This window comes from Gossypium hirsutum, chromosome D08, assembly GCF_007990345.1.
Source record: "Gossypium hirsutum isolate 1008001.06 chromosome D08, Gossypium_hirsutum_v2.1, whole genome shotgun sequence".
Lineage (NCBI taxonomy): Eukaryota > Viridiplantae > Streptophyta > Magnoliopsida > Malvales > Malvaceae > Gossypium > Gossypium hirsutum.
Genome location: NC_053444.1, coordinates 13,779,489 through 13,802,857, shown reverse-complemented (window position 1 = coordinate 13,802,857; position 23,369 = coordinate 13,779,489). Strand labels below are relative to the sequence as shown.

General features: G+C 34.5%; 1 protein-coding gene across 2 annotated transcripts; it reads right to left on the bottom strand.

Annotated features, from left to right (window-relative positions):
* Positions 1–1,132: 1,132 nt before the first annotated feature.
* LOC107913932 (callose synthase 3) lies at positions 1,133–22,617 on the bottom strand. Of its 2 annotated transcripts, XM_016842604.2 has the most exons (44): positions 22,408–22,567; positions 22,283–22,320; positions 21,734–21,979; positions 20,734–20,834; positions 19,557–19,681; positions 19,350–19,443; positions 19,081–19,191; positions 18,888–19,004; positions 18,689–18,781; positions 17,544–17,635; positions 17,305–17,431; positions 15,094–15,231; positions 14,886–14,962; positions 14,717–14,807; positions 14,031–14,156; positions 13,825–13,942; positions 12,684–13,018; positions 12,546–12,598; positions 12,396–12,456; positions 12,027–12,108; positions 11,891–11,940; positions 11,707–11,793; positions 11,188–11,322; positions 10,988–11,082; positions 10,821–10,905; positions 10,585–10,745; positions 10,330–10,453; positions 10,133–10,233; positions 9,893–10,034; positions 9,373–9,524; positions 7,346–7,455; positions 7,140–7,265; positions 6,952–7,020; positions 6,605–6,791; positions 6,364–6,514; positions 5,675–5,794; positions 5,404–5,522; positions 5,240–5,323; positions 3,792–3,904; positions 3,473–3,702; positions 2,595–3,392; positions 2,457–2,507; positions 2,155–2,340; positions 1,133–1,679 (listed from the first exon to the last, which is right to left on the bottom strand). In XM_016842604.2, the coding sequence occupies exons 3-44, from the start codon at positions 21,918–21,920 to the stop codon at positions 1,431–1,433; spliced, it is 5,853 nt and encodes a 1,950-aa protein (XP_016698093.1). In that variant the 5' UTR covers positions 21,921–21,979; positions 22,283–22,320; positions 22,408–22,567; the 3' UTR covers positions 1,133–1,430. The 2 variants fall into 2 exon arrangements, with proteins under 2 accessions (XP_016698093.1, XP_016698102.1); XM_016842613.2 differs by having other exon boundaries at positions 22,283–22,617.
* Positions 22,618–23,369: the final 752 nt, after the last annotated feature.

Below are 23,369 nucleotides of genomic sequence, written 5' to 3'. Positions count from 1 at the left end.
TTGCTATTTATAGTAATATCTTTTCTCGAAAAGTATTTGTGCTTTGTCCGGGACGAATCCTAGAGTTCTTGACTTTCAACCGAACACCCTTAACTATTCTCGTGCCACGAATCGCTTCGAGTATGAGCTTAAACAATCATAAATCAAGCACAGAAAACGACTTATTACTTTTAGTAGTAAAGTAATTCTCTCTCTACATAGAAATCGATAGAATTGTTGTTCTCAGAAAATAGAATTTACACTTAGAAAATAAATTATCACTATTTTCGAGCAAAACAACAATATTAAAAACTATTGTGTCAATAGCTCTACCAATGCCATCAATTTATAAGGAGAGATAGAAGAATATTGATTGAATTAGAAAAACTCAAATAATATTAATTTAATAAAAAAATTAGTCTTTTGGTTTAACTAAAAGAAGAGGACAGCACACCCTAGTTAAATATGCTAGGGTCACCGCCCCTCATATATATTATGAGGGAATTTTGAGCCTCCTGTATCGAGTCCAATTATATGTATTTTTTGGATTGTAAAACCAATACTTCCAACCCAGTACATGGTTTTTTTTTCAAAATAAATATTATTTATTAATTTAATTTAATTAGATAACTTATTTTTTTAAATTCTCAACTCAATTCTAATTTTATTAAAATTTTTCCACAAAAAAATCTCTGAGAATATATTTAATTTTCATATTTAATTAATTTACAATAACCAATTAATTTAATTCTATTTTTGAACATCAATTATCTGATTTAGAAAGATCAATTGACCATAAAATATTAAGGCTCAAATTATTTATAATTAAATTTTAATTTTTTATCTATTAATTATAAATCCATTTAATCACGAAATCATTCATTACTAAACTCTTCCTAATTATATATCATTAGAGAACCTTCTCAATTAGTGCTCATCCAATGACCTTATCATTAGTGTGTAATCATCCTAGAAAATTCCTAATCTCTTTGGAATAAACACAAAATAATCTAAATCCAAAGACAACTCGGTCCAAGCATGCCAAAACCCGTCTATTTGCCACTGCTAAGCCAAACCTAACCCATAAGCACGTTTTATTGTTCACAATATTAATGCAGGGTGCAAGGGAATTGAGTTGCCTAAGACTCTGCCCTTGAAAAGCAATTAATAACGTTCATGTCTATTTCCCAGCGGCGTTCAGCCGACAAAAGTAATAGATAAGCAGAATAATACATTGGTAAAACTTACAAATTTTGTTCAGAGCCATGCTAGGGTTAAACAATTGGCAGCCATATCATAACACTGTTGCATTCAAAATGCCAAAATTGCCAAGCCCCCTCTTCCATCCATAACCATACTATAATTACAACAATTGACAAGATTTTCAAGATTGAATTCATGCGAGGGATCAATAACATCAATATAATTACAAACTGCGGCTGCTTAGTATATTACTCCTTGTGACGAGATGTGCGATCTTTACGGTGTCCGCCTAGAATACGAGAAATCTGCAGACCTCTGCTGAATGCTTGGTTGAAAAGCATTCGAGTCTGAAACTCAGAGACAAATGGAAACCAGGCAAGGAATGCAACAGGAGTGAAAAGAAGCAAGCCCATTACAATCTCATATCCACGAGCAAGTGTTCGAACTGATCCCCAGAAGCCAGCTTTCTTAACAACAGGCCTCAAAGCCTGAGCAATCTGATGACAGATACGGAAACAGCATTAACATCCATTATGAAGTAAAATTACCACGAATGATTAGATTGCCAACTCCTGTTAGTCTCCACAAGCATTCATCAATTTGTTGACTTTTTTAAAATGAGCGCCAAGAGAAAAGAAATGCGCAACTGGTGCACTATGACCAATTGCCTTTACCATTTAAGAGCACAAAAATTCTAGGTGCAAATCTCTATATAGCTTTGAAGAACCATTTAGGTGGCAGCAGATCACTATAGATTCTAGAAAAACAAAACAACCCATACCAGATCAGCAAACCACAAGCATTCTAATTCAGAGGGCAAATTTTTTTGAGAAATCAGCAGTGCACAATGGTGGAAGCTCATCTTTTGAGCTTCAATATATAAAATGTGCATTTGAGAGCTAAAGAGAACTATGCAAGTTAACCATTGCCATATGATTGTAAAACTGTAAGAGAGAGAGGAGACAAGCTTACCAGGAGCATTCCCCAACCCGTAGGCATGAAGATAAAAATACACACTATAATGTCTTGAATTGTCATATGAGCAAGTGTGACCAAAATAACCAAAATGGACAAAAATGTCAAGAATATTAATCCCTTGATGAGCCGGAAAACAAGCTGATAGCTTGCACTGAACTTCCGCCTTCCAACAGATACAGTCTACGAAAAAGAAAAAATTATTAAGATAGATGATTCAGTTCCAAATTAATACCTGAACTTATGCATAGTCTAATAACTTCAGGAAGATAATAAGGAACTATTAACTAGTCACCTACCTTCATTACAAACAATATTAGAACAATCACAAGCCATGATGCACCATAAACCTGTGACAAGAGAAATGAAAATACCCAGTGTAAATATATCAGGATGAAAATCAAGGGAAAATGGCCATGGAAATAGAGGGAACCTACCAAAAAACTTTTGGTTTTCCTTGTAACATGCAAGTGATAGACAAGCCCATACTGGTAGATAAAGAAACGTAAAGCTAACAATATCTCAGCAATAATACCACGCTTTCCAGAATATTGAAGATGCTCTTGCTCTTCTTCCCACCACGATTCCCAACTTTTTTCTGAAGGTACACCTATACCACCTCGGTTGTTTATCCACTTATTCCAATCAGTCCAATCATCAACAATCTTCTGCCACTCAAAACCAGAAGGATTGAATAGGAAGGGAGCAAAAAGCCATGTGCCCACCATAAACCACAAGGATGCAGTGATCAATACATAAGCAACTGTACTTCTGTAAGTATGACCAAAGATTTGGTACACGATAAGCAAGATCATCATCTCAATACCCTTAACAAAATGGCTACGTGAATAAAGCCGGTAGTTTTCAGCAAACTTTGCATGGAACACCACAAACCCACGGCCTGTAGGCCTGTACTTAGCACCTCCATGAAGCAATGTCCTTCCATAATAGTGAGTTTTTGTTCCAAGAGAAAATGTGAAAAATACTGGTGCCAGTTGCAGTTGCATTAATATAAATTCACTCAATGCAGTTCGGAAACCCCTTTCCAAGCCAATTTCCATCAACATGGGTAGTGCCATCAAAAATCCAATTTGAACAAAAGATTGAGAAGCAAGAGCCACTTGAAGAGGCTTATTATCACGGATTGCTGGCTCCTGACTCAATTCTTGTTCAAGGCCACTGAGTACAAGATAGAGGCGCCCATAAAGGAACACATAGACGGTGAGCACTGTTACCTGCCAAAGAACACGGAATGATGTTTGGTTTGTATGACATTTTAAAGCTATAGTTAAAAGGGGAAAGTTTGCGGAATTACCAGAGTACTGAAATAAAAACCAACTGTAGTGAAATAACAAGACAGCATTCTGAAAAAGTCAAAACGATGTCCCAGCCGGTATATATCTCGACTCAATGTCTGCTCACCATTGCCATTAGCTATTTTGGCCTCAAACATAGATATCTGATTTAGACCCACATCCCTTCCCTTCCCAACTTGTATGTATTCATGATGAGTCACATTGCCTTCACGAAGTGTAGAATTGAAGCCTGTAATCACAATTAAATCACACAAGTTGCAAATCAAAGTCGGGCAAAAAATCAAAACCCAGTAAAAAAAAAAATCAAGGCCTTCCTACCAGCAAAAATATCTTCACTTAAATTAATGACTTTGGATGCTTTACTGACACCTCCTCTTGTGAGGTGAAAGAGCCTATCAAATACATCTGGATGACCATAATGGAATCGAACCCTATACAAACAGGAAACACATAAGTGATCCAGCATTGGTTAACCAAATGTAATAAAAATGTAAAGAGAGCCAGAGATAAAGGAATGAAGGAACATTTTTTGTTTGCTTGGAGTAAAACCCACAGTACCATACTAGCATGGACAGGGAAGATCCATTAGTATGAAAAAAAATGATGATATTTTATGACATCTTATTTGAGAGTAGAGAAACAATTAAGTGCGATGAGTTGTCTAATATATATAATAATTTGACAGTATATAAACAAGAAGCCGATGACCTCCAGAATTAGAATGTTTTACATAGTGATATCCCTATTATCCCACATCTATTAAGTATAGGTTTTCCCACTGTCTGTAACTTAGCTCAAATCTAATCTAGATTTAATCATATTCAAAAAAAGGCTCCCAAAACTTTGATCAATTTTAGATGAGAATTAACAATGATAATTGCAAATGAAATGTTAACTATTCATGCATGCAGTTTGAGCTCTAGAATTAGAATTTGTTAAGTGGCGTTATCCCCACATCTATTGAATATTGGGTTTCCCATCCCCTCTATCTATAACCAATTGATTTTAGGGTTTTATACTTCACATAGTATCAGAGCCCAGGTGTGTTCTACTGTCCCTGCCTTAACCCATGTGAGGTTGTGCACATGTAGACCCTCGTTGAGTTACACATGAAGGAGAACATTAATTGGTGTTATCCCACATAAAATATTAGGCTTCTTGTGGCCTTATATTAAAGTTGGGCTACCACCTAATACGAAGTAGTTTTAAGTAGGATGCTTCACAAAATGCATTTAAGCAACCCTAAAAAAATCTATTTAGGATTGTTCTCATGTTTATTGTTAATAAAGTGACCCACACAACAAACTCTCCAACTTAATCAATGTTGGATATTACCATTTTAACACTTCACATCCAATAGGCTCAACACCAACTCCTAAACTTGATCAAATTTTGGTAATACCATTTAACAAAATCTCTCTAGGCTCAACACTAATGACAAAAAAGTAGGCCTCCAATGTGGTCATGAATATAAAAGAACAAAAATGAAACAAAAAATAAAAAAAAATAAAGAGCAACAATAACCTGGGCTCTAACACCTTGTCTGATATCCAACTTAAAAAACTAATCACTAGCTCAAAAAGGTTGTCCTTAGTTTTCTTCTAGAAGAGGGGAAAGGGTAAATTGATCATGTATTCCAAAGGAACAAGCATATCTAAGAATTCACACTTATCTTTTTCAATAAGAGATTAAAATCCCAACAACCACCCCTCTATAAACAAATATAAAAGTAATATAACTCTGAAAGGTCTAACAAAATAGCTTACTTTAGAGGGTTGGCTAACAGTCGCTGACCAATAGTAACAAAACTGGTCTCCTGATTTGACATAAACCACGCGAGAGAAGAAACACTGCACCAAACAGTAGAGTATCAACAACCTATGAAAAAAGAAATAGTTAATAACATAGAGAAAACAGGCTGCCAGTATACCTTCCAGTAAATATGTGCTCTCTGAGCCCAAGTATGGTTGGGTATCTTACACCATCATGCTTTTTGAGGAATTCTTGCAACAAATTCCTCATTTTCAAGGCCTCTTCCATGTAATTATCCTATGTGATACAATAAGAAAAGATAGAAACGCATCCTTTGCAATGCATTCAAAAAAAGTAAAGGTATTTTTATCCCATGAGAACGAGCAATAAAATAATAGAAGGCAGCATCATGAACAATGATGTTTAATAAAAACATGACAAATAGCAACCTGGTTCATGTCTATTGTCTGCAAGCCTTCTCCTCGTGTGAAGATAATAGCATGGTTTTGGTTTTCTGGTTTTCCTTCACCCAAGATAGCAGGTCCTGGAAGCTTTATCCGATAAATTTCCTGTTACAGAAATGATCACAATGAAAAGATAATTAAAAAATGAAAAGCTTTAGGATGCAGAGAAAGTGATAGATATCCAAATTGAGAGTGGATATTTAAAACTGCGTACTTTGAACAATCAAGTGATAAAAATGCACTGAATTTAAAATTTTAAATAACCAACATGAAAGTTCAAGAACAAAATGCATACCCGAAGCAACAAATTCAATCTTTTAAAGCTGTCACTAGAAGAGCAGGCATATTAAGAGCACTTATTAGATGATACCTCCCTGTCATCTAACCAATGTTTGATAAACCAAATAAACATCTGGCAAGATGCAATTTAAAGGCCAATATTGTATTTCTATCAAGAATGGTCATTGATCTTCTTACAGATCCGTCAAAAGGGGCCAACTAACAAAATGTTGAAACGGCATCTTAACTTCTACATGTATGGCCATATGTCAAAATGGGCTAAAGTACTATGAAAGGCCTGAACAATTCCACTGTTCTTAAATAATCCCCAGGAAACACAAATAACAATCTAACAGCTAGCAACATGTGATATTGAAACCATGGTTTTGCATTACCTGGTCTAGATTTTGCTCTGAAGAATCAATGGATTTCGGCACAGCCCTCACTAGCACTGAGAAATAATTAACCTTGCCATTAAGCTTCTTTGACCTATCCTCACTACGTTGTTCAATCTCATCAATATATGCTACACGGAGTGATGGGTATCTGCCAATAAACTCCACTTAATGAAAAATATGTACACTTGTTAAGCAACTGAAATCTTCTACTACTACTAATGGAAGTTAGCATGCTCACTTTGTCATAAGCCTCAGAATGTCCTGTGCACGCTCACTACCAGATCGCTTCTGAATGCCATATTGTTGGCAAGACACCACATACGTAAATTTCATATCAGCTACAGCTTCACACTGTGCCTTCAGTGATCTGTTCTCTTTACTATCCTCTGTATTTAGTTCTATGGCCTTATAGCCTTCCATCAAATCTAAGCAGGTGGAAATTAAAACAATGTAAGATTGAACAAATCTCAGATCACTAATAATTCTTACAAGCAGATAAATTTGTAATCAATATGTACGACTAATTAGTGATTAGCAGCGTACAATCAATTATACTGGAAGTTTACGGGAAGCAGGAACATATACCTTCATGTTTGGCCATATCAAGGAAAGCCTGAAGCTCCAATGCTTCTCGATAGTACATCATACCTCTAACTGCCATTTATAGTGCTCTATTAGTCTAGAAAAATGGAAACAAATCGCAAACACAGCCGCAGGTGCCAAAACAAGCAGGCACACACACACACACACACACATAGAGAGAGAAAGAGAACCAGTTCTTGTTAAAGTTTGCCCCCTATATGATGCCCACAGACGAAGTTTTTCTTGTAATTCAGGAGATTCTTTAAGTTCTTCTTCATTGTTTCGTTCCACCCTTTCAAGAAAGTTATTCCATTCATCTGGAAATTATTAATGGCAATCAGCCACAACTTAAAAACAGTGCATAGATAACATTTGCAGCATACAAGCAAGTGTAAACCTGGAAAGATTTTCTGCAAGTAAAACAGAATGGAAACACCATCTTCATTTGGCTCTTCCAATTCTTGCAAGGAGAAGAGAACTTCTTCTGTGTAGTAAGGAGTTAAAACACTAGAAAAAAGAAAACAGAGGTTCAACAATTAGATAGATTGAAATAATGATAAGTATTAAATTTTACCAGATAAATGGGGAACAATAACTCATTTGAGGTACCTAACCAGCGGATCAACAATTACAACTACAGCAACTTATGAAGGTCAACTCAATTGCAAGGGAGTTTACCTCAAGTTAACAATTTTAACCAACTTGATAAGCATGGCCAAAATGAATATTAATAATTAAGTAAATTAATTTATTCTTAAACTTTATACATTTCATTTTGCTAAGTTATTTAATTTTTCATGCGATTACATTATTTAAGACAGGAATGGAATCGATTAGGTTCTTAAATTTTATAAATTTCAATGTGTCAACTTGTTTATTTTTAATGCAATTACATTATTTGATGCAGTTTAGTCAAGGCATGAGCCTTAGGCATGCCTATGCCAGCGTTGCACTTCAGCACCAGACAACAAAAGTGCCTCAAACCCTTTCAGGCAAGGCCCATTTAATCAGGTGCATGCCTGTTGCTCCTAGGCACTTTCTTTAGTAAGGAAATAGGCATAAAAAGCCCACGTCATTGAGGTCTTTTTAATTTCTTTTATTTTTCACTTTTTTCATCAATTATACCTTTACTAGTAAGAAAAGGATAGTATTAAACTCTATGCTTCTAAATATTTGAGTATTCAACAATAAACATGGACCATAAGAAATCATGTACATTGACCAATAAAAAAGTTTAATGTTTTGTAGATATAGATCATACTTTAGAGTTTACTAATGTCTTATGCTATATTATATAGACACAGAAAAACACACACATAAACATAATGTGCTTTTACTTCACTCAGGCTAGCACTTATTTTTGCGCCTTACACCCCTGACAACACTATGTTACACAAAGCCAACTCTAAAAGAGGTAAAAGACAGAAACTTTGAAGGTAAAACCACGAAGAGTTTTACTTCGTTATTCTATTGATCTTTCTATTGTGTTATATAGAACAGTAGGTGTAAATAATCGTAACAAAACAATAATACACCCCTAACAACACAGAGTTACACAAAGCCAACTCTAAAAAGAGGTAGAAGACAGAAACTTTGAAGGTAAAACCACAAAGAGTTTTACTTCGTTATTCTATTGATCTTTCTATTGTGTTCTTATAGAACAGTTGGCGTAAATAATAGAAACAAAACAAGAATAGGAAAAATAAAAAGGAAAAGGGAGAAAATAAAAGGATAAACATACACCAAAAGATCTTCCATTCCATGGAAGAGTAATAGACAGCTAGGTAGGGCAAAGCATAGGGTTTATAAATAGTAATACACCAAAAGACCTTCCATTCCATGGGAGAGTAATAGACAGATAGGTAGGGCAAACCATAGGGTTTATAAATAATAATTTTAAGTATTTAACTCTTTAGGTAGTTCGTGCTAACTATGAATAACCAAAATAAATGGCAATTATATTACTATGAATATCCTAACATTTTGCTGAAAATTGAGCTAGTTTAACTCAAAGTCTAGAACAATACTTTTGCAAGGCATTGATCAATGTCATAGATGGTAGCTGGCAGCCCAATTTGTCTAATCTACTCCTATTTAGAAGATATAAATATTTTTAAAAAGCATAGAAAAAGCTTCTCTCTTTTTCTGAAGTCAACCAGTCTATTTATTTCTGTAGGTAAAACAGCCCAAATACAAATAAAATGGAGATTTCTACTGTAAAACAAGCAAAACAAATGGCTCTGTTGCAAAGGAACACCCAATTTATATATCAATAATTGCATAAAAAAGTAGTACAAGAAAGCTCTCCCAATTCCCTATCCAATCAACAACATGATATATTCTTTAGTTATAAACCTATTAGATGCATAACAAAGAGTAAACAATAGTATTAGAATGAAACAATGAATCTAGGAGAAAGCTTACGAGAAAGAAAGCATATTGCGAACTTTAGGTGCAGCAGGCATGTCCATAAACAAAGAATTTGAGAAGAAAGAAATTCGCCTCCTAGCATCTATATTAGAGGGTACATCCATTGCAGATTCCTTTGTGGTAAGCAATAAATAGAGCCGGTTGATCTACAAAAAAAAAAGAAAAGGAACATTAAGCATACAACCTAAAACCGATTGGCAATGGGTGAAGGGACCGAACTTTAATATAAGTCACAGCCATAGAGAAAGCCAATACTTAATTAATGTGGGCTAACACCACTAACACTCCCACTCATGTGTAGCTCACAGGGCCAACACATGGACAACCTCACCAAGGATCATCAACATCACATAGGGTAGGGCAAGGCACTAATATCATGTTCAACATCCAACCTAAAACCATTTGGTAAGAGGTGTAGGAGCCCAACTTTAATACGAAACCACAAGGAACCTAATACACAACTGATATGGGATAAAACCACTTAATGATCAGAAAAGCATAACAAAGAGCTCACCTTTTCTCTCCATGCTTCTGAAACAGGAGTTGGAAATTTGATAGCTCCAGTAGAAGCAAATAACTGATCTAACTTTTTTGTATCAAATAATTGATGAAGTGGATCAATCATCCCATCATGCCCAGACCCTCCATGTTCCAAGCTTTAGAGGAGAAAGCATCAAATAAAATAAAATAATAGTAAGTTATGGCACTAGAACATACTTGTGTTTGAGGAGACAATCACATGAAGATGCCAAACCTGGAGAATTCTTCATCCGCCATTATGTCCTTTGTCACAATCTCCAGCATGTCCTGGAAACAAAGTACCACTTGACCCCTTTCGTCCTGCTTATTTTCCAACTGCAAAAATCAACATGCTTATTTTACGACTTCCTATTTCACCCAAATGCAATAGGAATTAAATCTACTTAAACCAATTTAATTCTTGAATATTACCAAAAGTTTTATCAACTTCACAATGTGGTCATAGAGACTAGGAAGAGCACTCATTCTGTAAGTCTTAATCAGACTACCATCGGCTATACGTTTGTCAACCTTGGAAAATATGTCATCTATAACTCTGGAAACACATTGGAATCAATACAAATGAAATTAAGCAACAATATGCTTCACAAAGTAATAATTCCAACAAGAGGAAAATGCAGATTAACTAAATATTTCGCTAACATTCTAAGTTAAAGAGAAGCTTGCCTTTTCTCACGCTGCCCTTCAACTAAAAACCTAATAATGCTTCGGAATGAAGCATAACATTCACGAATTGCACAGAACATGTAAGGGTCAGCTTCAATCCGCTTTTGCAGTTCTCTATCCCTGCTATCACTGTCCTTGGCCATGTCTAACGCTATTGGGATCTACATGAAAATTCACAGCTAAAATCAAGATACTCAACTCTAAAGATCACCAGAGAAGAACAGGCTGAAGCAAACCTTGCTAGCAAGCAAAAAAGGTGGCCACTGGATTTGATCTAAATCACGATCTGCCCAATAGGGAACAAGCAACAGATTCATCTCCCTAAAAATAAAACAAGCTCAATACATAGAAACAGTAACATGAATGTAACACATATATAACATGGAACACAGAGTGTAAATACTTGTTGCTTATAAGATCCTCCTCCCGAAAACTACTGATAATTTTGTTCCACAACTGAGCAAATTTTGCAGCCTCTTTCTCTTTATTAGACAGTGGCTGAGAAATCGAACAGTATTAGATGGAAAGTGTATTTTTGTCATTCTTCAGCCAAAAACTCAGACAGATAAAAGTTTATAGTATATAATATTACAGAGATTTGACCTGCCCAAAGCTGCGAGAGAAAAAAAGCCAAAATCCTTTGTTCTTTTTCTCGCTCTTATCCCCTGGAATTAAGCAGTCATTAAAAGCACCAGGCAATGATCCAAAACGAGACCGGAGCATTCCTAATGTTCGAATCTGGAGTTCAAAAATAATATATAGAAACAATATAAATGTACAAACACTGGAAAGGAAAAACAACTAATATAGAATCTGAAGAGATTCTATGATAATTATAAAGAAGCAGAGAATGAGAGGATTTTCGATATATTTAAGAAGAAACTGCCACGTTTCATTAGGTGAAGTTTACAAAATAGAAATATGTCATATGTGCTACATCATCTGCATAAAACAAGTGAACAGAGCAAGGAAATGGTTGACCACCACCATGGTGCATGTTTCATGAAAATGCTTGGCAAAACCAAGACATTTTCATTGGAAAATTTGAAAAATAAGCACGCTAGGAAAAGGTTATAGAAAAACAATGGTAATAATTAACTAGTTATGTAGAGCTCAACTTACCTCTCCAAGGCGTCGAAATGCACCATAAATACCTCCAAATAATGTAGAGAATATTGCATACCAAATCTGGGTATCCATAAAATAGACCTTGAAAAGTAAAAACCAGCAAATTAGACCTTGAACTATCAGAGCCAAGTAATGACAAAAAAACATGGATTAATTATGATCAAGAGATATGCCATACAAGAATGATTGGAGCCCAGAGAGCAATCACAACGCCTATGTTGTTCCTTGCTGCAATAAATGAAATCAAGAAATGAACTTCCATGTTCTCGAAAAGTCAAAAAGATAATAGAGTGACATTTTTTTAAGAGTCATACCTTGGGGGAAAAATTCATGCCATTGGAAATGCCTTACCCGAACAGACATAATAGCTTTTGTGGGACCAACTAAAGGTTTTATCTGTAACACCAAAAGGAAGAAGTGATGGATTATTCAGTCTCTAAAAACACATCAAATCTGACATGCTAATCAAAGAAGGAAGAGGCAAAAGATCTTTTTAAGAATTAAAACAAGAGAAACACCAATGGAAGTGATTCTAGGTAGCTTAAGTTCATAGGATCGTAATCACCATAATAATGGCCAGCCTTTTGGTACCAATATTTTGATTGATTAATGATCAGTGGAAAGAAAAGATAGGAAGTATGATTGTATGTGGCAATTTAGAATGAAATGAATGGAGGGCACACCTCAATATAATAACTGAATGCCAACTTAGTGATGATAAGTAGGACCCAAAACATTGTATACCTGAAAGTTCAAATACAAATAGAAATCAAGTATCTCAAATAGTGGTCACAAAAGCAAATTGGTAGGTCCTACAAGCATTGAACTCTTACTTGAAGAGAGAAAATGTGCTCTCATGCATTCCCCTACCAACATAGAGACGAGGCTGAAAGATTCAAGCAAGGGAATAAGTGAACCAGAGAAGAAACAAATTTGAGAGAAGATGATGATATAAGAGAAGTTATCTCTACCTGTGACCACCACATCATAAGCATCACAATCTTGTAGTGTGAACTTTCAAGGAATCGACGAACAAACGGAAAGAGAAACAATATTGCAGCCAGCATATTTGGTGACAAGTAAATCACAACAGCTAAAATGAATAAGGAAGGTGAACTTGAGGCACTGCCAAACCAGCTTTGGATTGTTCGCGCAATTCCTGAAGGATTGTCTGAAGTATAAGCATAAGTAACGGGCAGAACAATCACCCATGCAGCTGCTGAAACAACTTTCAATATGTATCTTAACTTAACATGAAATGACATGCTCTGCTGTGCTTTCCAACTAAGGATTACATCAAGGACAGCTGCAAAACATTAAATAAACATCAGTAGAAACTTCAACGTAGCTGGTATGCAATAAGATGAAAAGGTTGTGCAAATAAGAGTTAAACATGTATGCATAGACCCACAGTAAAAAAAGAAAATTCCAACTTAATTGATACACAAGCATGCAGATTAAAACACCAGACATAATAAAAAACACTCAATAATAATTGACACTTCAAAATAACCCCAATAGTATTTAGCACCTTAAATTGGAGGCTTTCATTAATCAACAGTATATAACAGATCATGACCAGTCATATTATTAGTGATGATGAAAAAAATGTTAAGGCTAAACCAACAATGCGCATGTAAACAACATAAGGTTAGCCACTTCGAATGCCAGAAACAGTCTGTACAGTAATAATAGATTGTCTACAATATATAACCAAGGAGGAGTTATATTAAGACAACCAATAAATTGTGATCTACTTGAAGTTACAATTCAGCATGCAGAAAAAGTTATCTGCCCTCCAAAGACTGAAGCAAATCTGCCAGCTCAGTAAATGTTTCCGAACTACAAATATTTATTGTTACCCATGCACGAGATCTAGGAATAAGGTTTTAGAGTTAAAAAGAAAATTGCTTAATGCTACGGACTTGAAGATATTCACCAGAGTAACCACAGAATTCAGAAAGCAACAGGATGCTTTCTTTTCTTTCTACCTTAATAATGGCTTCTCTACCATTTAAAAGGTTTGTTCCACCTAAACAGGAAAACTTGAATTGCCAACAACTAAAGCTATAATGACGGGATAATAACATAGGATTAACCGGATTCACTCACCTTGGCCAAGCTTTAATATAGCAGCAGTAATAAAGACAGACAGTACTTTCTTGAACACATCACCCGTAAAGATGGAACTTGGTTGACCATTGCCATTCCAAGCAACAATGATCATAACCTTGAACGAATCAGACAATATCAACACCATGGCAAAAATATTCTCAAAGGAAGGAGGAAAATGATTTGCGAAAGTGTCAAAGTTTTACCTGCAAGCAGAGAATGAAAAAGCTCCACATTCGATCAAAGCTTCTAAAAACATGCCAGAACGAGCGTATCTCAACAAAGTTAACTTTCCCCACCCATCGGTCCCTAGTAGCTGGTGGCTTGTTATCCTACACACATGCCACAAAATTTAAACAGTAAATATGATAAGAGAAATTATTCTTGGTAAATAACAATTAGACAGGTGCAATTATTGCTCCCTTCGAACTTATTTTTAGCAACTAACACAACGTGAAATCTCCACCATAAGTTGGAGTTACAGACTACATGCTTCAATTCCCTTGACCACAACACCATCAAAAGACTGACTTGTATACCATTACAGGAAATAGGGAACGGAACATTTGAGACTTATTAGAGACAGGAGATTGACATTTATTTAACTCTAATGTCCACTACAGAGTAAATGACCCAAGTAAATCAAGCAAACATGCAAAGCAAGAACCAATAATAGGACAATTTGCAAAATCACTTGAATTGCCACAATCGATTTAATTGTACAAAACCTCCAGATGCAAGAGCAGGGAACCATAGATAAACATACTCCTCACTCCCAATTGAACATTCTTCGTTTTGTTTAACAAATGCGAGGTCTGTTTGATATCCAAAACTGTTCTGCAATAATCCTAGGTGGGAAAGAGCAAGACTAGAGATCCAAAAATATGCTTACTCCATTTTTTTCAACAAGTTGTTCAGTTGGCAGGCAAAAGAAATCAGCATCAGCACGCATTGGCCAACCCAATCGGAAGCAATCAACAGACCTAAAATTAAACAAAGGTAAATAAATCGCCGAGTATAACAGTGTGGACAGATAAAAGTTGTAAATAAAAATTCCATACCAGAAGTATTCATTTAAATCATCATAATTTCTCCATTGTGAATGCTTTGATTTCCCTCGTTTACTCCTTTCAGCTTCCTGCAGTGAAAGTCAATTGTTTCACAGTCAGAAGATGAATTCTCCAACATCATCACCTTTTTTACTAAAATGGTACACAAACTCTGAAAGAGAGAGAGAGAGCAAAAGTAGACAGGAAATGCATATGATACCCTTCGAATAACTTCATAGATAGGTGTAACAACTTTCTTCAGAAAAGCTTCCTCCTCTCCTCCATAGGCTGGCTGGATATTCTCTCCAGTCAGTGGACTGACATTTCCAGCCAGCATACCATAAAGTTCAAATGCCATCTACAGTAAACAAAGGATAGAAGCATTTAATATCTACAAAATTAAAATAGATCTGGGAAAGTATCTATCAGAAAAAATTATTGCCAGAAACACAAACCAGGCATCATACAGACATTACATAAATTCAGTCCAAGACAAGTAGAAGAAACAACATTGAAAACGTCACTATGTACGGAAACAAATTACAAGGCTAGTCTTCTTTTATTAACATTGACAAGCCACATGTTGAGGTGTCCATGGATCAGGCTAGGTCACATATGCTAAACCTTTCATTTTAAAAGTCAAGACTGAGACAGGCTTATCAATTTACATACCGGTTATGTTAAACCAATAAAATATTGTATTATTAACATTTCTAAAGAAGCTTTCTAATTAAAATTAAATAAACATGTTTTTACTCGTAATAAAAAAAATTCAGGATGGCTCAAGCCTAAAAACCTATGCCCAAGCCCAAATGCATAAATCAGGCCAGGCTAGCGCCTATGGGAGACAGTCAACCCGTGGACACCAATGTCTAAATCATGGAAACAAAGTCATTTCACTAACAGTATTGAAATATGGGCTGACAGAACTTATATTAGCTTGTCCAATCATACAAATAACAAGGCATTTAACTCAAAACCAAATCAGAATGGACCATGAGAACTCAACTATATTAAAGAATCCCCAAGAGATTCCAAACTTAATCATTAAGATTCAATTTTTACCAGTCTCAATTCATTTTAAAGATCCCAGAAACATCTAAAACTTAATCATCATAAAATTTGTGTTAAACACCATCTTCATTTGCCTCAAATTTAGGAATGATAGGCCTATGACATTGTAAGTACTTGATGTTTAGCAGACAAGTGGATAAAATCATAAATCCTACTTCATGACATGAATTTAAAACATAGGCATAAGAATCCCTCTTGGAAAGGTCAATAATGGGGGACAACGTGCTTTGATTGTTAAAATTTCCAAACGTATTACTTGCACACTCTCATATGAAACACCAAGTTTACCGACATGTGATATATTACTTGCACTCTCTCTTATATGAAAAACCAAGTTTACCCACACATATATTACTTACACTCTCTCTCATATGTAGGCCCAATATTAGCAATTTAACAATCTTGCATCATTAAAAATAGAGAGTAGCAACAACAAACATAACAAACTAGTCAACAAGCAAACTAGGTTATGAATAGTAACAACAACTAGATAAAGTGAAAAGAATTAACTTAAATATAAGATACAACAATCCCAAATTTGGCCAATGTGTGACATATTACTTACATGCTCTCTTATATGTATAGGACCAATATTAGCAATTTAAACAATCTTGCATCATTAAAGATAGAACAAGTAGCAACAACATAGCAAACTAGGCAATGAGAAAACTAGGCTTTGAAATAGTAATAACAACTAGATCTAAGTAAAAAGAATTAAATTAAAAATAAGACACCACAATCCCAAACTTAGCCAATGTATGCAATAACAATGCTCAATTCATCACTAAAAATTACTGCTATATACACATGAAAACTTGAGTGTGGCACGATGACTTAACCAATTTTACAAATGTATCAGTTAACTAATAGAAATTAGCACCAGATGCAATTCAAAACCCCAATAGCATATTACCATTTTTGGCTCCAATGAACTAACATTTTATCAAACCTCGCATCATGCATTAAGTTTGATAACCTCTTCTAATTAGCGAAAGTGCAATGTGATACTATCAAAGGATGACCTATTCTAATTTGACATCTACCATCCAGGGCACCAATGAAAACATTCAAGTGTGATAATGTCCAATTCCACAAAAACAAGATTTCTATCGAATAAAAAGCAAACTCTTAGAACAAACTTCATATCAGTTGCTATTTTTTTCTTATGGAAGTCAATCTAAATAATGCTAATAATATGGGAAAGAGCAGTTGGGTCAAAAGAAAATGACTATTATCTCCATAAACACTATAGACAAGCCCGACCCCATTTAGTTAAAACCCTAAAAAGTGAATACATGAGTAGGCACATTTATGATTTTTTTTTGGGGGGGGAGAGAGAACAGTGTTTAGAGCATACATGATGATAGATGTAGCAAAGGCATTCTGGCATGAACCGCAAGTTTGCAGCTTCACCCCATATTAAAAGGTACAGACCCATGTACAATAATTTTCTCTGTTGCACTTCCTGCTGAATGGTGGGCAACCTGCAGATTTAAATATCAAGAAGAATTAAAGACAAAAAAATATGGGAACCTATTTATGTTGATATTAACTTATTTCATAGCATGACTGCTTGATAATAGCTTAGCATCTCACCAAAGACTACTTTTGCGATCCAAGTACTTGCACCACTTTTTGTAGTTCTTAAAAAGTTTCTTCATCACTTCTGTCAGGGCATGGTCATCCAACTGTGCAAGAAAAAAAGTCGCAATTTTTATCCACATAAAAGCATCAAAATTCAAGCAAGTAGATAAGATCCAAAACATTTTTTTAACAGACCAAGATCAAGAATTTTGCATCTTTTCTCTTTGAGAAGTTAGATTATGACTGGAGGATTTATTCATTTTATGCTTTCCTGTGATAGTTCATAAATCATCATTACAGCTTTGATAAACCTTTGCAAGTTTAAATTTTCAATAAATTTTTTCATTGCGCTTTATAACTCATTTTAGATATGATTTAATGAAAGATTTAAGATCAGAAACTGTAGAAAAACTTACAGCAGCTAGAAACTACTTAATGCATTAAGTTACTTTTATTCAAGGAAAATTCTGTTATTCAATTACATTAATCTTATATGTTCCTACTAACCACACTTATTTTCCCTTTTTGACTTCTGATCAAATGAAAAGATACCTCTAAAATTATCTCTCTTACGAAAGGTCAAATACAGAATCTACTTAAAATTAAATTTTCAGTAGCTTACAAAAAGAATTACCATATCATACATTTAGCGCTTCTAATTTTCAAATCAATGCTTAATTTATTTCAATTTAACAAGCAGCACCCATAACAGTTTTGGCAGAAAAAGAAAAACCATATCGCTCACTTAGTAATGCCAAGAATGACACCACACAAGGACTTCAATAAAGATCTATGAGATAAGGTTGCAAAATTATTTTAAAAGAAAGGAAAATGGAGAGACAAAACATAATTATATACATCAGTTAAAATCAAATATATTAAGAGAGAGAGAGAGAGCATATGCGCATACACATACGCGTACACATAGAACTAATAATGCCCTTTTGGTTATTTGATCAAACTCAATAGCCCCATAATACTAATTCACCTCAGTAAAAGTTTAGGGACAGAAAGACCCATAGTTAGGATAAAAATTCACCAATGAAATTGGCAATACATAAGACAAAAAGGGATAAACCTAACTATCACCGTTCCCATTTTTTCATAGAAAGTTCATGCTCACAAAGAAAACAAAATTATCCACTTGACAAGCAAACCTTGGGTTGTTGATCAGGCTTTGGAAATTGCCGTATGTGGACATTTGCAAGCAATAAGATCAGATGCTCCCTTTGATTTGCCACATTATCTTTCTGAAGAGATAACAACTGAGATATGAGTATAGGTGCAAAAAACATACTGAACCGACTCTTGAACAGTATTCTATTGTTAATTTACTCTAGTTAGTTCATTTTTCACCTGAAACCCAAACATTTCTTGAAGCCAATCTAGAATGTCTTCATCTTTCTTTCTCTTGTGATCATTGGGCCAAGGAAGACCCCTTGTGTTACGAAGAGCATAAACAGCTGCTTGGATCTGCAGTTAGGTAAAAAACAGAATGTAAAAAAGGAAAAGTAAATTGTTAGTTCAAAAATACAAATTCAGAACATACCTCAGGGTATTGCATAATAGCCTGGTTTGCACTATCAGGATCAAGCGGAAGGATGTTGTAGGGGACCAAAATCTGTGTTTGTTCTGCTACTCTATCCTGAGCTTCCAGAATCTGCATAAACCTTAATAGTTATAACATCCTTCGCATACAGAATTTTGAAATTGTTCATAAGTTTCTAGTAAATTAATCTTAGCCATTGAAAGATATCTAAATCAAACAAAATACCATCAAAAAATGATAACAGGTCAAGAAATCTAGAAGAGTTTCACCTCGCGGTCAACTTCAATAGACTGTGTCAAATTGACAGCCTTTAAAACCTCAAAGAGAACATTTGCAGTCTGGTATGCTTTTGTGAGTTGTGCCCTACAAAGGAACAAAAATTTTACCATCAAATGGAAAATTACGAATAAAATTCCACAACAATCATCCAAATAACTTAAATATTAAAAATATAAACATGTAATATGATGACTTACCGATCAGCCTTATCGGCAGCATTTGTCAAGGCCTGGATGTATTTTTTGTAATAGTGTTGATAAAAACTTTGCATTTCACGAGCATCACTTTTCTTAACCCTTCCCTGTAGAGTTGGATCATTCTCCTGTAATAATAAGATCATATCTTTTCATGAGACCAAGAACAAAAAAAGGGATGTGAAGAACTAGAAATATAAACATGTACAGATGAAGACATGCAAGGATGCTTTGATAGTCTAATATGGTAACTTCTAAGAACTACATACGATCAAACAAAATAATATGTTTTTCTAAAACCCCTTAAGTATCGGATAAATTAACATGAAAATTCCAGCCCATGATGATTTTTAAACAAATATTGCATGCCCTTTTCTATGTTCCAGGGAAATATAAGCAATTCGTTATGATTCATAAACAATAAATGTCAGTTGTCACTGCTAAGTCTCATGTCACAAATCACTGTTGGAACTATAATCACCCTTGGGGTTATCAACACACAGCATCCAATGCAAAGTTATGTATGAGCTAACATAAGTTTCCACAAACATAAATAAGCACAAAAATTCATTCAGCAAAAAGGACAAACAATGTTACAACAGATGCATCCCATGCATGGGAGAAAGGAAAAAGAGACAGTAATTTAGAGTTAGTTTAACACGGAACCTCAGAGGAATTATAATACAAGTGAAATTGAACAAGCACATAAGCTCATCCTCAATTAGCCAATTTGTGAAAATCCTTTTGGCATGCATAGATTTCTCAAAGAAAAAACAAAACAAAACCAAACCTAAGCTGCAGGAATGGTAAATCACATTCATATGAAAGAAGCCAAAAGCCTGAAACCGACTTTCAACTGATCCCAAAGTTCTAAAGAACAATTCTGACAACAAGAAAAAAAAATTGTATAAAACGGTCTGTGTTCTCCCCCCCCCTTCTTGCATAAAGCAGCTTAATTTCAGTGTGGCAACTCTTACTCTAAGAACATGTTTAACAAAATACAATTTTTTGAAAGTGTGATAAAAGTAAAGTGACCAAAGATAATTAAATGCCAATGCTTATAGACCACAACATTATTGTCACACTAATCTACCCAAATTGCAAAAACATTGCTATATTTCAAAGGCCTTTCCAAAATATGCTAAGCAAAATCTTTAGATGAGAACACAACTATACTCACTCTTTCGAGACGCTGAAGGAGTGCTGTTTTAAATTGGCGAACGCCACGTCCACTAGAAGTGGGATCCAACCTGTGAGCTTTCTCAAATGCATAGAATCGGCCTACAAAAAAATAGCATAAATTCTACTGAAGACTGCAGATAATATGACAGAATCACACAGCAAGTAACCATGAAGCAAGAAGCGGATTAGAGCAAGAATGAAATGAAATAAGCAAATGCAAGATGCTTATCACTGAAAATAGACATATAAATAAACATGTTTATAGATGTAAAAAGTATGTTAAAAACATAAAATGCGGAATTTGATATATCAGCCCCAAAGCAAAACTAAGTATGTACGGATGTCAAACATACATTAAATTACCGCACTCTGAAAAGTATGATTTTAAGGTCTTGAGGACAGCAAACAGGAAAAAGTACTATTTCTTGACCATTTGGGTGAAATAACTCCAACACTAGAAAATGTCACAAACAGTTTTGGTTCAGAGTTCCAATTCTTGCTACTTATTTTATAACAGATAAAGGGGAACAAAATAAGGTTTTTTTTTTCAAGATACTCCTAATATAGCAACAATAAGACCAAAAAATCCATTTTTAAACAATATATAATTGGAAATAACCCAAGAGCTAGCAAGGCAGATGTTTCTAACCAGAGTAAGTATCATAACAAGAAAGTAATGCATATAAAAGCAGTAGTACCACAAAATAATTAACACAGTGAAGTAGAAAACCGTGTGCACCAACGTGTCAAGAGACAAAACCCTATGTATATCTTCACTGGCATGTGCAATAACACAGAATGTATATCCAGCAGTACACAATAAGTATTAACAAAGCTGATTAGATTTCCTGTTATTCAGAACTGCTCCGGAATAAGGCTAGCTCATATTAACAGCTAGAAACAAACGCTATAATAATACGGCAAGTAACAGCATTAATCAAAAATCACATAAAAAACCCATAATCATATTAGAAAAGCAAACTAAAGCAAAAACTTACAGAGGTAAGCCACCCTTGGGTTGCTTGATTCAACCTCATTGGCAACACGGAGAATGGGTGCAATCTCGCTAAGAGAAGATGGCACCACCTCACTATCAAAAGCGGTCTCTCCCAGATTACCAGCAGTCTGTGTTCGTGTGATCCGCCTCATCGGCTGTGATTGATCTGACCCCCTGCTCGAGGACATTTTTGCCCTCGTCTTCCACCCAGAATCTCAACAGAAAAAAGGGAAAAACACTCACTTCCCTGCAACATAAAAAAACATCATTTTCATCTTATACCATCCTTTTAGAAACATACAACATCAGAACCAAAATTTAACCCTAGCTCAACTTAAACACCCAGAAACCAAAAAAAGCAAAACAAAACGGGAAATTTTCGGAAGCCTAGAAAGCAAAAGCAAGTAAATCTGGCATTCAAACGAGAAGAAAAAGACTTGTGAGAGCAAATAAACTACAGTAACACCGAGTAAAAGTTAACAGGCCAAGCAAAGTAAAACCTTAATCGAACATCATAAAATAAAGTAGCTGGGAAAAGAAAGTGAAGTACCAGGTCACTAGCAAGAAGATGTTAAGCTATTAAATCATCTGCATAAATAGGAACAGGGTAAACACTGGAACAGTAAAGGTAATGTGAGGAGAAAATTAGAAAGCAAAACTAGAAAGAGAGCTCACAGAGAGAAAAAACCCTAAGAGAGAAGAGAAAACCAGATATAGAGTGAGAAACAGAAGGGCGGCTACTTTAAGCTACTTAGCATCAAAGGAAGCAAAAAAGAGAGTGAAGCTAAGAAAAAAACACAAGTTTACATTACAACCCGCAGCTATGGTCTCTTCCCTTTTATCTTTTTCATTTTCTTTTTTCCTTTTAACTGCTATTGGTGGAGTGAGGTGGGCATAGAATGAGGTTTCAAGATTATTAAAATTACGAAATTGCCACTGTCTGCTTAAAGCATTTTGTTCTTTATTATATTAATTACTTGTTTAATTCAATTAAAATACACGCTGCAAATTTTCTACTATTAAAAGAATCTCTCTAACAATCTTTTGTTTACCTTAAATTCTTTTTAAATAACAGTTTTATTTAGTGAGCAGTTATAATTTTAAAATTGAAAGATAATAGAAAAGATATGTAAATTACCAACGGATAAATTTTTCATTTAAATTTTATTTATACAAAAAGTTTCGTCAGAAAAAACAAATTTCACCATTTATATCAAAAAACGGTAACAATATTATGAAAATCTTTTTATTAAAAGTGGAATTATGTTTTGTCTTCTTTATTTAAAAAATAAGTAAACTAGTTTCTATACGTTAAAAGAAGAAACACATAATACATCATGTGTAAATATTTAATTATTTCGTCTATTATATTAGTTTTTAATGACATAAATGAATTAATTTTTAAACAAAAATGACAAGTTTATTTTTTGATTAGTTTATCTATTTTATTGAGTAAAAAAATAAAATATAATCTAATTTCTAATGCAGCAGCCTATGATACTTTTATCAACATGACATTGACAAATATAAATGAAAATTCCAATAACATCAAAGGTATTGGCTCTGGTTGTTTGAGAGTAATATATTTTCTTGAAAAGCTTTCCATCCTTTACCAGTGTTTATTTGGCTAAAAATAT

What these genes read in the sequence shown, in the direction of transcription:
- LOC107913932 (XM_016842613.2), bottom strand. Translation starts at nt 21,920, where the DNA reads ATGTCCTCGAGCAGGGGGTCAGATCAATCACAGCCGATGAGGCGGATC. An exon ending in CTATTGAAGTTGACCGCGAG is followed by an intron (nt 19,192 to 19,349) that starts GTGAAACTCTTC and finishes AGGTTTATGCAG; the next exon opens with ATTCTGGAAGCTCAGGATAG. An exon ending in TCTATGAAGTTATTCGAAGG is followed by an intron (nt 14,963 to 15,093) that starts GTATCATATGCA and finishes CTTTCACTGCAG; the next exon opens with GAAGCTGAAAGGAGTAAACG.